Source organism: Falco rusticolus, chromosome 1 (assembly GCF_015220075.1).
Source record: "Falco rusticolus isolate bFalRus1 chromosome 1, bFalRus1.pri, whole genome shotgun sequence".
Classification (NCBI taxonomy): Eukaryota; Metazoa; Chordata; class Aves; order Falconiformes; family Falconidae; genus Falco; species Falco rusticolus.
Genome location: NC_051187.1, coordinates 15957445 through 15971670, shown reverse-complemented (window position 1 = coordinate 15971670; position 14226 = coordinate 15957445). Strand labels below are relative to the sequence as shown.

At 41.5% G+C, this 14226-nt stretch overlaps 1 protein-coding gene across 8 annotated transcripts in view; it reads right to left on the bottom strand.

Moving 5' to 3' along the window:
- ACACA (acetyl-CoA carboxylase alpha) overlaps positions 1 to 14226 on the bottom strand; it is a 148070-nt gene that overhangs the window by 119239 nt on the left and 14605 nt on the right. For all 8 annotated transcript variants that reach the window (XM_037371042.1, XM_037371031.1, XM_037371094.1 and 5 more), the window contains 2 exons: positions 11686 to 11732; positions 9516 to 9768 (listed from right to left, as the gene is read on the bottom strand). In XM_037371042.1, coding sequence (XP_037226939.1) covers positions 9516 to 9742 — 227 coding nt within the window. In that variant the 5' untranslated portion in view covers positions 9743 to 9768; positions 11686 to 11732. The remainder of the gene's footprint in view (positions 1 to 9515; positions 9769 to 11685; positions 11733 to 14226) is intronic.

Sequence of the window (14226 nt, the reverse complement as noted above, 5' to 3'; positions counted from 1 at the left end):
GGTTATGTAATCAGGCTTAACGCACAGCACCAGTGCTGCAGCCCACACGATGCACGGTGGCTGTACCCAGCAATGGCCAGCCCCAGTTCATGCTCCCCACAACTGGGGACACACAAGCAAACGGAGACTGCACAGCTTCCCCATGTGCAGCATCAGCATCCTGAGGAACTCTGCACTGCTGGCTGCATGACTGCGCCGGGAGCAGGCAAGCACCTCAGCAGCAGCTACTTTTGCAAGAGCAAGCAAAGGAGCAACTACAGGGGCCATTTTGCATGAAGAATTCAATAAACATGTAGGATTTAATACCACATTTTCAGGAGGAACGGAAAGGTGACAAGGAAAGCATTTCCAGGGCTGCAGCAAAGAAAGTGAGTGCCACTGTTCATACAGGCACACAGAGCATAGTGGTGATCCAGACATGAGACAACAGGTCACACTGGATGCCAGCTTGGAAGCTGGGAGACCCTGGACAAGTCACTTTTCTGTGCCTCTGTTTCTCCACCTAAAAAATGGACATGAGATCACTCCAAGTGCTGTAAGAATAAATACCCTCACAAGCAAAGTGCTAAAGTACTGCAGGGTCCAATAACATCACTGGAGAAAGGAAGCAGAGTGTTTACTCAGTATTGAGCGCATGCAAAAACATAAATTGCAAATCTGGGGGCAGGGATTGGATAAGCAAAGGCAATGACTGCAGCGACGCAGTGATGATCAAATCTGGACTGGAACTAGACACAGCAACTGGATTACATTTTCAAATTTCACGACATTTGGGTCTGTCCTGGTGTAGGGCCATATCCAGGTAGCATTGCTATTATCTGATGCACAAACATCCCAAGAGTATGAGCAAAAGCCATGCAATCACCCAGGAGAGGATCACTCAAAAAAAGGAACAAATAGCCAGAGAAAAAGTGTCACATTAACATGAGGACAGTATGCAACCTTGAGCCCTGACAGGCAAGGTGAGGTCATGGCAGGAGACAGGGAACTAAGAACAGTACAGGCGATAGGAGCAACGACCAACAGCAAGTGCCATGTGTCTGATAAACTGCAGGCAAACAATTCTGTGCATATCCGATTTCTTCAAGCGTTGCCAGCAGAAGGCTAAAGGGACAGCGACACACTGTGGCAGTGAAGGCAGCAGTCACACTGGAAATAAATCACAGCAGAGACAAGAAATACCAGGGAAAGAACAGTTTAAACAAAAAAAACATCCAGCATTATATATCTACCCAATAACTAAATGCCTCTCTCACCTGTCAGCCTTTTTTCCTCCTTAAAGAGCTACTCAAACTATCCAACTGTGAAGTACACCAGAAATTTCCCATTTAATTAATTGTAAAAACAGAAGTATGTAAAAAAAAAAAGCAACTTATCTTGAAATATTTTCCAGCACTGGCTCTATCTTGAGAGGCCTCTCATCTTACCCGGGTGTGACACAGATCCCTGCTCCCAGCCCACCGAAGCAAACTCAAAGTCCCTGCCTCCCACATCCAGCACACACGACTCCGGCCACGTAAGTCAGCTCTCCCAGGTCCTCCAGGCTCCTACTTCCCTTCATCTCTGCAGGGAGGCTACCACTAACTCACCATTTCACCAGTTCCAAACAAGCCATCACAAGGGTTGAGAATCACAAACCTACAGGCTCTGCTTGATAAAAATGTGTCACTTTCTCTTCTGGTCATCACTATGTGAGACCAGCAAAACCCAACAGACTTTCAGTGACTCTACTGGATATGTATTTCGTGAAGCATTTAAATGGCATGTTCCATCATTTTCAAAATAAAACACTTGCATGATTTGTGGTTCCATTAGATTTCCTCAGTTTTTGATCCCAATTCAAGATTAGCATTTATACATAGTATAATTGAAATTTCACTTCTCAGGTTTTATGAAAATGGTTTCCTGTTCTCCAAAAAACGCCACTCACAGACCCAATCCAAACAGTTTCTGACCATTGTAGCCACAAGGAAGCAAATCCTACATATACACGCAGCTTCATGTTAGAGGAGCAGCTTCAGCACTGGTTAAAAATATTCATTGTGCCTTCTACCAGCTCAATTCACTGCTATGAAATCAATGGACACGATTTGCTGCAACATCCCTACAAAAACACACTACACAAGGATGTGTCATTCTGATACAATACTTACCATCAAACACACAGACTCCACAAAGCTCATTTCCCAAACATAATACTACTCAGAACCCAAATGGCAAACATCATATGAAAACCATCCCCCTCTTCAGACCCCAGGCCTGCTGTTAGACAAAAGGAAAGCCTGCGCGGTTCTCTTGTTCTAGCCTCCAAGAAAAAAAGCATTCATTACAGACACATACCTGACGCACATCGCAGCTAGGAGCCTGCATTGATCCCAGCACTGTAACATGCCAAGTGCTATCAGTGACGTAGCAGTTTATTCCAAAGGCAGTGATGCATTAGCTGGCTTGTTTGAAAGGCAGCCTTAAGGAGACTGCAGCACATACACACACGCACACACACACACCGAGAACGGTGGGGTTTTTTCCTCCAGATTTGGCCTGTAAAGGGTGTGAAGAGAGGGCAGCTCTCATCATCAATTTGGGCTTTCTGTTTTGTAAATATGTAAGTGCTGATGCAAACATGTATTTGATCTGGGTGGTAAGACTCAAGGCAGCTGAAGCATCCCTAAGATCTGCTCCAATTTTAGATCTGCCCTTGCAACCTATTTCACAAAAAGGCAGAGAGAAAGAGCAAGCATATTTGTAGTCCAGCAAGCAATGCAGAATTCTGCAGCCGGAGTAAACAGTTCACTATGTCTCTGGTAATAGGCACTGGGAGGCAGCAATCTGGACTTACTCAAAGACAGGTTTTGCCTGCAATTTTAAAGAGACAGAACAGTCAGCTTGAATGCAGACACTGCTGGAAGGCAGTGCTTCAACCTGTAACTAACTAAAATAAGAAAGAAACTCTGTGTAGCTCTGACAAAGGATCAAGCCTAAGGATTTCAGGAAATTAAATAATGGATGCAGCACAAAAACCCAAAACCAACCCTCTCCCTACTCCCTGGCTAAGTAACTTGACTTTCATGCTCACACAGATTTTGAACAGCCATCAAGGCAGGTCTTTAGCCTAAAGCAGTAACTTTGGTTCCAAAACTACGGAGCTCAAAGTGGCACAAGCTGCTAGGATTCTTCCTCTCAAATAACCAAGTACCAACAGCTGCAACAGATGCAGATTTTAAGTGCTGAGACACTTGTTTGTCAGGTATTTTCTTTTCCTAAACCACACACCTGGTTTTTTATCTGCCATGCCATGTGCATTTTAAACTGGACCATACCCACACGATGCACACACCAAATCACTCATGTTCCTCGCAAGTTCCAAAGCAACATCACAGCTGTAATTATGGGAGGGAACCCAGTGATTTAGAGCTCACTGAGCTCCTCCGGATCACACACTCTAACATACTATGATCAAAACCACTTCAGACCTGAGGCTCTTCAACATACCCCACTCCCTTTGAGTGTTCTTTCCAAGGTATTCTGCACTCAACTTTATGAGTCTCATGCTTGACTAGCCTCTAGCTTTCCACATGCCCCAAGCCCCTTCCTCCTCCTTCAAATTTATCTTTCACAACCCATTTCTCCATTGTGCCCTTCCTGCTTAGACCCATGGCACCAGGTTTTCACTCCTCAAAAATACCCAGTAAATCCAAACGTCAATCCAAATAAATAGCTAAAGTTGAATAAAATTGATAGCTGTCCTCCAGTTCCTAAAATCACAAAGTACTGAAAGATCTTTACTTTTACATCCTCACGAAGTACAAAATTCCACATGTTCCCGTAGCAACGGCCTAACACACTCCAGGTCAAGCCCTGCCACCAAGATAAAAGTTATTAACAACAGTAAAAGACAGTTCTGCAACTGAGAAGAGAGCAGAACTGAAGCCTTTGGCAAGGAGCCTTCCCAGTGCTCTTTGACAAAATTCAACTGTTGAACAGATCTGATCTACATGAACAAGAGACTGTACCTTTTTTAACAACCAGAAATAATGGGGTAGATACAGAGTCAAGAGATCCAAGTTACTCCCTAGCCTAAAGACTCTTTGCTTTCCCTACCTACAATAGGTTTAATGACACTTCCTCTTTTCCCAGATTTGTTGCGAGCCTACAGTCACCGACAGCTTCTCCTGTGGCCACTGAAGATACAAGCACTAGGCTGACAGGGGATTCTACAAAAGCGCTTGTCTTCGAATGCCTTTCCTACATGTCCCAATCTGAGTGAAAAGCAAGGGCACTCAGCAAAATACAGGAGGCAGCCCTAAAGTATTCCGATAGGGACAAAGCATACTTCATTATCTTTCCAATTAGAAATATCAGATAAGCAACTAGGAGACATTGTCACTGCTGTGGTATCTCAGACAGCTGATCTCTGCAAAATCTCCCTACAAATTACTGAATTTAGAGATGACATTTCCCATGTTAACTGAGGTCAAAGGGAAGAAAACACCGGTCACACCAAAATAAGAAGAATGCTACTTTTGAAAGGTACGCAGAATCAAGAGTCCTTCAGAGTCTATCTGTTCACTGAACAGAGTAGCTTTCAGAGAAGAAAAAAGTTGTAATTCACAGGTTATCAGTACAACCAGAAACAGCTAGGAACCCAAAACACCTTACAAGCTTCCTCTTTTTCAACAGATACAGGAGGAAATTCAACTTTTCACTCCAGGTGGATGAAGTTCAAAATATAAATCACAACATCACTCGCTGGCAGCAATGGTAACAAGGAACTAAATCCTTTGTTTTGTAGGGGTTCCTTGAAGATGCACAGCTTTATTTCAGTAACCTGAAGAAACATGCAACAGTATCGCTCTCCTCGTCTGCTGAGCCAAAAGCAATTGATCATATGCAAATAAAAAGGTCTCAGCAAGCAGCACGCCATTCCAGTTTCAATAGAGGCCTTCTGGTCCACGAGACACAAACCCATGCAAGTAAACCTCCACAGCAACTGATAGCACAAGCAGCAGAGCAAGAGGAGCAGCCTTCAACTCCAGCAGAAAGCCTCGAACAGGAAACAATCACTTCAGCAAAGGAGAAATCCCTTTTGATGCAGCTGGACCAGTCTTGAACGCAGCAGTAAAAGCATCAGCCTTGCAGACACTAAAGCAGAATTTAAGAGTTTTACAAGATCAATGCTCTATAATGTTACCTCCTAACCACAAAGAGTTGGACAGGAAAGGAATTTTTTAAAATTCAGAACAAGCTCAAAAGGATCCTTTGTTACTTTCAGTACTCCTGTGCAACTGCTCTACAACTGGTTTCTAAGCAGGCACTCTGTCCCAGGGCCAGTCTGGGCATACTCAACAAACTACTGTCTAGACTAGAATTTGGGCATTCTTCCAAAATCACTTTAATAGATGATTAGTTCTTCTTAAGCATCTCCATAATTTATTTAGACTATTTACTGGGAAGTCCAAATAGCATTAGGTGCTAAGGGCTAAAGTCTCTGTGGCTTAATATCAGAGGTAACAGCTGAGGTACTTCAAAAAATTTTGCTTCCAATTGATGCAAGTGGATTATCAGGCGACTCTGTACACCTATTTCATTACTTACAAAACCAGAAGACACACAGCATTTACTCTATTTTAAACAAGAATGTGATACCAAGACACCATCTTTGAAGTTAGGAATTAAATTCAGCAATAGTCAAGAACAATTTATTAAACAAAAGAAACAGACCCGAAGTATTTTCCAACCTACTTAATTTACCACTAAAACTTCAGAGAGCAGCATAGCAACTGCCTAACCGCTCACTACACTACAGCAAAAACTGTATCCCAGCAGGGCTGCTTCCTATGGTTGGAGTGCTGATGGAAATTTCTGAACTCAAAGACAACACAGTTACACCTGGAAGCAAAAAGATTAAGAAAAAATTACATACTTCGGTTTATTACATAAAGGTACAAAATGCAACAAAGAGTAGATTTTGTTGATGTAAACTGTACACAAGTAGAGTATTTTCTTCAAGGAAGCTTGTTTCCAACGTTAGATGCTATAACCATGAGAGTGAGGAAGGCATTTACATGATTTTTATTACTGATACTCTTCAAACAAAGCACAACTACAAGCAAGAAAAGAACTACGTAGTTACTTTTCCAACACACGATTTCTGCTGAGCACTGATGTTCCACACACCAATTTAAAGTTCATTATCACTGCGTGGCTTTCTCAATCCTATATAGTAGCAGCCAACTGGCACAATCAAAGGTTTTCATAGATCTCTAGTAGTATGGAAGCCTATATTGTACAACCTGTCCCAGCAAAACTGTCTTTAGCAACAGCATAAACACTTCACAAGATCAATAAGGTGATAGATGGAACAACACAGCACAGGCATTCTGCATGGTCAAATAAAGAAACATGAGTTGGCATACAGAGTACCGATAGCTGGGTCAGGATATATCGATTAGATGTCACAACGCCGTCCAATGATAAGGCTCTCAGCAATGCTTTCCAGCTTAGACAGGAGACTGGCAAATCTCAAGGTACTGAAGCCAGTGTAGGGAAAGGCCTATGCTTCACAAACTGGCAACATGCCGTCACTTTTTATGGGGGTCTAACAGCAAGAGGGCAGCAGCAATGCCTGTTACTACAGGTACACTCACATTCCTTTACTCAGCTGACTAAATTCTGGATTTTAGACTGTTGTCTAAGAAGGACTTCTCTGCAGCAAAGCCCCCCACCTGAAAGACAAGCTATCTCTACCTGACCATTTCCTGTATGAAACTAACCAGCAAATGGGAACTTTTTCAATTTTTTTTTTTAAATTCAAAATTTGGCAACTTTTTCAAAAAGATACACTACCCTGGACCTGCACCTTGTCTGACCCACTAGTCAAACTATACAGAACTCCCCATGAATTTATCTCTGTCACTTGAGAAAGTGTGGTACCTTTGTGACTACCAAAAGGAAGCTGGAAGCAAGAATAACTGTGTTCCATTAATTCACTGTCACAGATTGACTTCATGCAAGTTGTTGAACTTGTCTTTCTCTCAGTTTCTCCATCTGTAAACATCATCTGGAAATCTTTTGATGAAAGGGACTACCATCCTGGAAAACTATTTCAATTCATGTTACTTTATCTTAGAAAAACAGGCCATAATGCTGTAACTTTTTTATTTAAATTGGCATTTCCCTCTCATTTAACTGAAAGTCAAGTACCCTCAAAAGAGAGTGCCAAAGTAAGCAAGTTACAACAGAGGTGCTCAAGGTTGCGCACCTATTGCATTATAGCTCTCCGATGCCAGAGAGTGTCCTAGAAGTTGCTTGATTTTCTTGCTCTCCTATTGTCTATTTCCACACTAATGGTTATGTGTTTAACCAGTTTCTTCTGTTCCTAAAATATATGTACAGTTACAGGGCTAGATCTTTTCCTGCTTCAGAACAACCTTTTGTGCTGCCAAATTATAACTGGCAGTCCTTGGAAAGGTAATCCCCTTCAAATTTGCTTTGAGATTTTTACATCTGTTATATTCGAGCCAACTGGTTAAACATGTCCATCAGCATGACCATAACTACTCTGTAAAGTACAGACTACTATCCCCCTTCTGTCCCAACACAAAGAGTCTGCTACTATTTGTTTTCAGAGGCTGTCTTCCTAAAGAACCACCAATAAAAGGCCAGATTAATATTCCTTATTCTGCACAAGCAAAGAAATCAGCGAAACAGAAGAACAAATTGAAAGGATTACCTGACCGTGTAAATACCTACTACGGGTCAATAAAAGCCAGAAACCTTTTTGGAACCGACCATTTCTTCAAAAATAAAAAAGTAAAGTGAGGGATTGTTCAGTAAAAGCTAGAGTGGGATTCAGACTGTCCTGTATGTTCCTGAAATGGGATGACACCTTTTCCAAAGGCAGGCAGAAAGAGCAAATCAAGCAAAGGCTCTTCTAGATTTGGCTCTGACCACTGGCAGGATCTGCTGGGAGAACCCAAGGCCAAAAGGCAGCAGAAGAGCCACAACTTATTTGTAAGGAACTAGCAAACAAAAAAGGTAGTAAGTTACATCCAGTTGGAAGATGTCAGGGACAAAACTTTCCTAAAAAAAAATGCATTTTTTTTCCTTCCTTACATGCTAAAAAGGCTTGCAAATAGGGGACTGTCAATTGCTGTAGTAAATTTGGATGTTACGAAGACTTCTAACACTGTCCAAAACTATGTTTTCATAAATAGAACAAGCACAAACTGCAGGTAATCGGAAATTCAGATGATGGTGAGTTCTATTAAACTGGAAGGATGCAAAAAGCAGGGCTTTGGCAAGGATCCATTCCAACACCAACACTAACATTTTATTTTTAAATTTATTAATTATGAGCTTACCATCATACTAGGAATGACTGAAGATGCTCTGGAATCAAGAGTCTAATTCTAAAGGAATTTGACAAGGTGGCAAAGTAACCTGGAAAGAGTTGCTGCAATTCAGTAGTGGCAAGTGCAAATATTACACCTAGTAAAAGATAACTTTATCAATATTCAGTGTGGCAATTGTTCACAGACTGCTGGCTCCCCATGTACAATACCTCCTCACTCTACCCAGCACTGACAGGGCCTCAGGTACAGTCCTGTGTACAGGTCTGGGCACCAGACCTCCTGAAATACAGGACACAAATGAAGGGGACATGGAAGAGTGAAGCAAGACCGATCAGACACCGAGAAACTGTGATCTGTACACACACTGAAAAGTAGAAGATACCTAGCCTGTAACAAAGAAAAACACTAGTGGGCACATCCCACTAGTGGTATGCAAATCAGCAACACTAAAAATAAAAGTGACCTTTTGGCAAGGAAATGTTAACACCACAACCTCAAAAGCCCAGCTTCGTAGCTTATTTGAGCCACTCTGGCCATCAAAGAATTTGGAGTAGGAATGAAGCAGCCCTTCTCCCAGCCATGAGACCAACCATATTAGTCTTGTCTTATTACCCTCTTGCAGGATACCAATCTTTTCTTTAACCACCAATAAAATTTTCTCCATCCAAAACAAAAAACATTTCAGGCAATATGGAGTCACTGATCTTACCCAGAGGTACTGCCAGTTCTTTGCTTCATATAAAGCAGAAACCCCATACCGAAACAAAAAGCAAGTAACATCCCTGTTCTGAACAAACATGGCCCAGCTAAAAGACGTACACAAATGAAAATTTCAAAGACCCCAGTCAATACGTTTCAATTTTCTGAGAACCGGGACAAGAGACGGGCAGTATAAGCAAGTCTACCGCAACACTCGACAGCTGAGATGTCTGAAAGATGCTTAAGGAATTTAGGCACAGATATGTCATTAAAACCAAAGGAAAACAGAAGGTTTTGATACAGATAAAAATACAAGATGTCACTTAGACTGCCGAAAGATGTCTTGGCACAACAAAAACGTATAAAGCCAAACCTGAATATAAAGTTGAATCTTTGGGTTATCTTTGGAATGGATGGAGCAAAAAGGCTGAAGACTGAATCCAAATACTATTTTACCCATACCTCATATGACTTGCCAGGCCATCTTGAGCATTAGAAAGTCCTAGATCTGAAAGGGAATCCGAGCAGACAGATACAGGCGACAAAGACCTCTCTTTCTCCTCTAGCAGATCCAGTTTCACCAAGGAGCTCGTTTCATCTTCTGAGTTATCCTCTGACACAGAGCCAATAATAAAGCGAGAATGAGGGTTCATCTCCAGGGGTTTAGCAGGTTGGGAAGACTCTTCCATGGCTCCTACAAATTGGGCTCTCAGCACTGTAAGGAGCAAAAGAAAGCAAAAAAACCCCAAAGCCTGAGGTTAATACCTGCCATTGCAGGACAAAGAAGAGGGCAAAGTAAGGTTCACTTCTGATAGGAAACGCAATGTTAAAACATCATAGCTGAGCCCAGATAGGCATCCAGGATCAAGAATAGTTACAACTGCTATAATCATTGACTTGTCTGTTTGCACAAGATCTATGAGGTCAAAACAGCTGGTCACTCTGATCTGTTGCAGAACCTATTCGTTTAACAAAGCTGCAACAGTCACTTAAAAAAATCCCATATAAATGCATGACTAGAAATCTAAAACCTGACTGGTCCTGTGCAATCTGCTCTAGCTGACCCTGCTTAAGCAGGGGGTTGGACTAGATGATCTCCAGAGCCTTTCCAACCTCAGCCGTTCCGTAATTCTGGGATTAAAAATTTGTATTTCAACAGTATCTGAATGCTGGGACTCATTGTGTTAGGTACTGCACGAAGCATTATTTACTGCTATTCAAATGATGGATTTGATTTGGCACAAATGCCCTTTTCCCAGCCCTTGCCAGGTGCAAGACACATCATCTCTCACATTTTTTCAGAAAACGTCTCATTTCTCAGAATTCCTCTAGGAATCTGAGCTGACCTATCAAACACCAGAGGGCAGACACAGCATACCGGCCAGCAGCCTGCCAGCCAGGTGGGCCTAGGCAAGACCTAAGATCTGTTCAGAACAGGAGCCCACCTCCAACTGCAGTCAACAGCAGACACTTGGGGAAGAGGAAAAAAAAATGGGCTGAACATAAAGTTTGCATGCTCAAAACATGATCTCAGCTTCCCATGCCAAGAGCTCAAGCACATCTCAAGCCAGAATTACTATCTCTGGGCTTAGCGGCATGAGAAGTTCCAACTGAGGCAAAGTGAGTAACTTTGAAGTTTTCACTTAAAGAAACATCCACAGATTCTGAACAACTACATGATTAACTGAATATTTTATAAAAAAAATATTCCCTAAGAGTTCTCTGTACATATAATAGGTATAACATAAGCAGTAATTACTTTTAAACTTCTTCCACATACTTGTGCGCCACCTGCTTTATCCTTAACCTGAAAAGATTAAACTTTAGGAAGACTTCAGTGTTCAAAGCTCATTCAAGTCTGAGGATAAGTCACCACCAGGATGACTTTAACAAAAATAATAACCCACCCTTATCAAAGTGAAAGGTCTTACTCCATCCATATCCACCTCTTCCCCTCTCCTCCCCTGCCTGCTCTCCATCAGCTCTGGTGGCTTCCAGACCTTCAACAAAACCAGCAGAACTACAACCAACAAAATAAGGTAATTTCCTGCAAGATTAGCAAGTGGAATTGGAGCAGCAAAGGGAGTGGATAGGAAGATACTGGTAAGGAATGATGGGGTCAGAAGCAAAGCCTCCCCTCTTTGGCAGCAGGGAACTGTCAGACTGGCTCAGCCATCTTCTAAAACTTCACCCTGACTTTAACCTCTTGGTCTCTGATCATCCATGTCGATTAGGGGATAGTATCTACTTTGTGGTAATATATTGAAACTTAGTGGCATGATTTATTGTCATCAGAGGAAAATACAAAAGTTCAGGTCTCCATTTTCTATTTTAAACAATTATTACATAGAGAGAGGATAACCTCTTAATATGGAGAGAACTGCTGAGTATCAAAAATCCAGTGTTGTTCCAACAAGGAATGAATGCACTTTCTTCAAAATTAAAAATAAATAATAAGTACAATGGAGAAAGGGCATGACAGATGGAGAAAAAGGAACACCTCACAGCACAAAGACAGGTGGGATGGGGAATAAGCATTTGATACACCCTGCTCTGCCCAACTTTGATGCACTTAGATGATAACTACACAGAGCTGGAAATCACATCATTATAAAATTAGGAATGCACTAACCTCTTGTTATTCTTGCAATCTGAGCAGTAATCCACTTCCAAAATGAACTGGAAAAGAATTAACAAGTAAATATTATTATTATTATTATTACTACTCCTCCTCCTCCTCTGTGTGTGTTTTCCCAACTATAGGGATCTTTGAACACAAAACTGTCATGAAAAAAATCACAGGTACAAAACAGATTAGATTTCTTGCTCCAAGTCATGGAGTAAACCAGGAACTGAACCTGCAATGTCCAAGTCAAGCCGTGGCACCTCCTGCCAATCCACTGTTCTGGCAACTTCTGAGCAATGTGTTAGCACGCACGTGATCATCCCACATATATTTTAGTTTTGGTTCTAAAAGAAACTTTGTGCTGTACTTTGTGCCAGTGCTACCTACTTATGTCAAACTCTTGTTCTCTGTCAACTTCTGAATCTGCTGGCCAATTTCAGCTGAATTTGATGGTCAGGAGTAAATCCCAATGATAATTAGAAATTCTGTGAAAAATTGCTGACTAAAAGACAGAGCTGACATATTATATTTTTACATGAAAAACCCCAGTAGTTTACCTGTAAAACAAACTGTGATACAGCCATACAGACAAGGAAGAGACAGGGGGACATTTATCTCGGGGCCCCATTCTCCCAGGACATACTTCACTATGCAGAAGGGACTGTTTTGATACCCTTAACCGTCACACCACAGACATCCTAAACCAGTGGGAAAACCTCATCAGTCCTGCTAATTATAGCCATGTTATGCCAAGTACAGGGATGCAGCATAAACGGTTTAATATGAACATGATAGCTTTCATCCGGCACACAAGCAAAACTGGACCATGTTATAACACAAATAGGACACGATTGTAGTTTTAATTAGAGCACCAACAAGGAATTTATAAACACCATGCTCTTTTTTTTCCATCAGTAAATGAGAATTAAAAACTGATCCAACTGGCTTATGCACTTTTACCATGAATGTACTTGACTGAATTATTTAGATCAAACCCTGTGTTGACATCACTACTCCCACAAACTCCAGTTTCACTGAGGCCACAGGCAGTTCACTTTACAGAGGCATTATTAACCATTTTATGGCTGAAAATCCACGAACATCTGTCTGACACAGGCATTAAAAGGGTAGATCGATCTGCCTTTTTTGAGGGTGGAGATGGAGAAGGGGAAGCATGACTATAGTCTGCAGACCTATCTGTGACATGCAGAACTTAAACCATACAGAAAGATTTCTTTACCTGAAGTGCTTGGGCAGGACTTAACAGCTTAGAAGCACAAAATTTAAGTTTTTATGTGCAAACAAAATTTGATTGACAACAATATATACATGTGTATTTATCCTGGCATCAGATGACTCCTAGAGAATATCATCCAGACAGATTTACTGTTGGCACAATTATCAGCGCTGAAGAATCTGGGATACAGCCAAACTAACTTCAACCCTCTCTTAATGAAGGAAAACTTTCTGATTTCAAGAACCTACACATTAATACACAAGTTTCAAGGCTTTTTTTCCCCCCCTGAGCAGAGAAGGAAACAGAGGAACAAGCAGTTAAGTGTTTCACTCAAATACTCCATGAGAAAGCATCAAACCAATGCCAAGGCTCCTGATCCCCAGTGCCATGCTCAAACAACTTGACTCAAACATCTTGTTTGTACAACTCAGTTCAAAAGCAGTTAGTTATCCATGAAGCCCCATTTAAGTCCATTTACCAGTGCACTTCCGACCCCTTGTAGTCCAGTCCCAAAGTCATGAGTTCTGCTAGTGTTTTGCAATCAGCTGGTAACTCTCATTGAATTAGACGTTTAAGGTCAGCTTGCCCTCAGCATGCTGAAGTTTGTTATTAGTATTTAAATTAATTTCAGCATTGTCTGGGCTAAATAAAATGCAGACTTTCTCAGAGATGTCCTCACAGAAGCCTTTTGATTTCAATGCTGCAAAAAGAATACACAAGTCTCACCAAACCTCTGCATATTGTATTTGCTGTGTGAAATGTAACTGCCGTAGTTTCTAATGAGCATCTTGAATTCAACTGACCACAAGACAATGTTCATGTACCGCTAACCATTGTGAATGTTCTGTTTGTTTTAATAATGTTGAACTAGACCCTAAAAATGAAAACTGTCTGGATCCTCAACTATATACAACCCCTACACACTTACTTTCACAGGTGTCAATAGCCTGTCAAATAGGCTAACTTCTACAGAGACTGAAAAAAACCCCTGTAATTTACAGAAAGATACAGATTGAGAATTAGATCCTGCAAAGATTTAACAGGTAACAAACACATCGTGCGCTCTAAGCCTGCTCAGTTACATAAATACACATAATCACAGTTGAATCTTCACAGAACCTGTGCCACGATGTCCTCCCTCTCCCCCTGAAGAAACCAGCTCACATTCAAGGTCTGAAGACACACAGCACTTTACTAACTCCCCAGCTCTGCAGATATCAAGGTATTTAAGACCCAAATTGTGTTCACACTACAAGCAATGAAAACTCTGCAATCCAAATGCAAAACATAACATACCTGGTTTTGCCTGA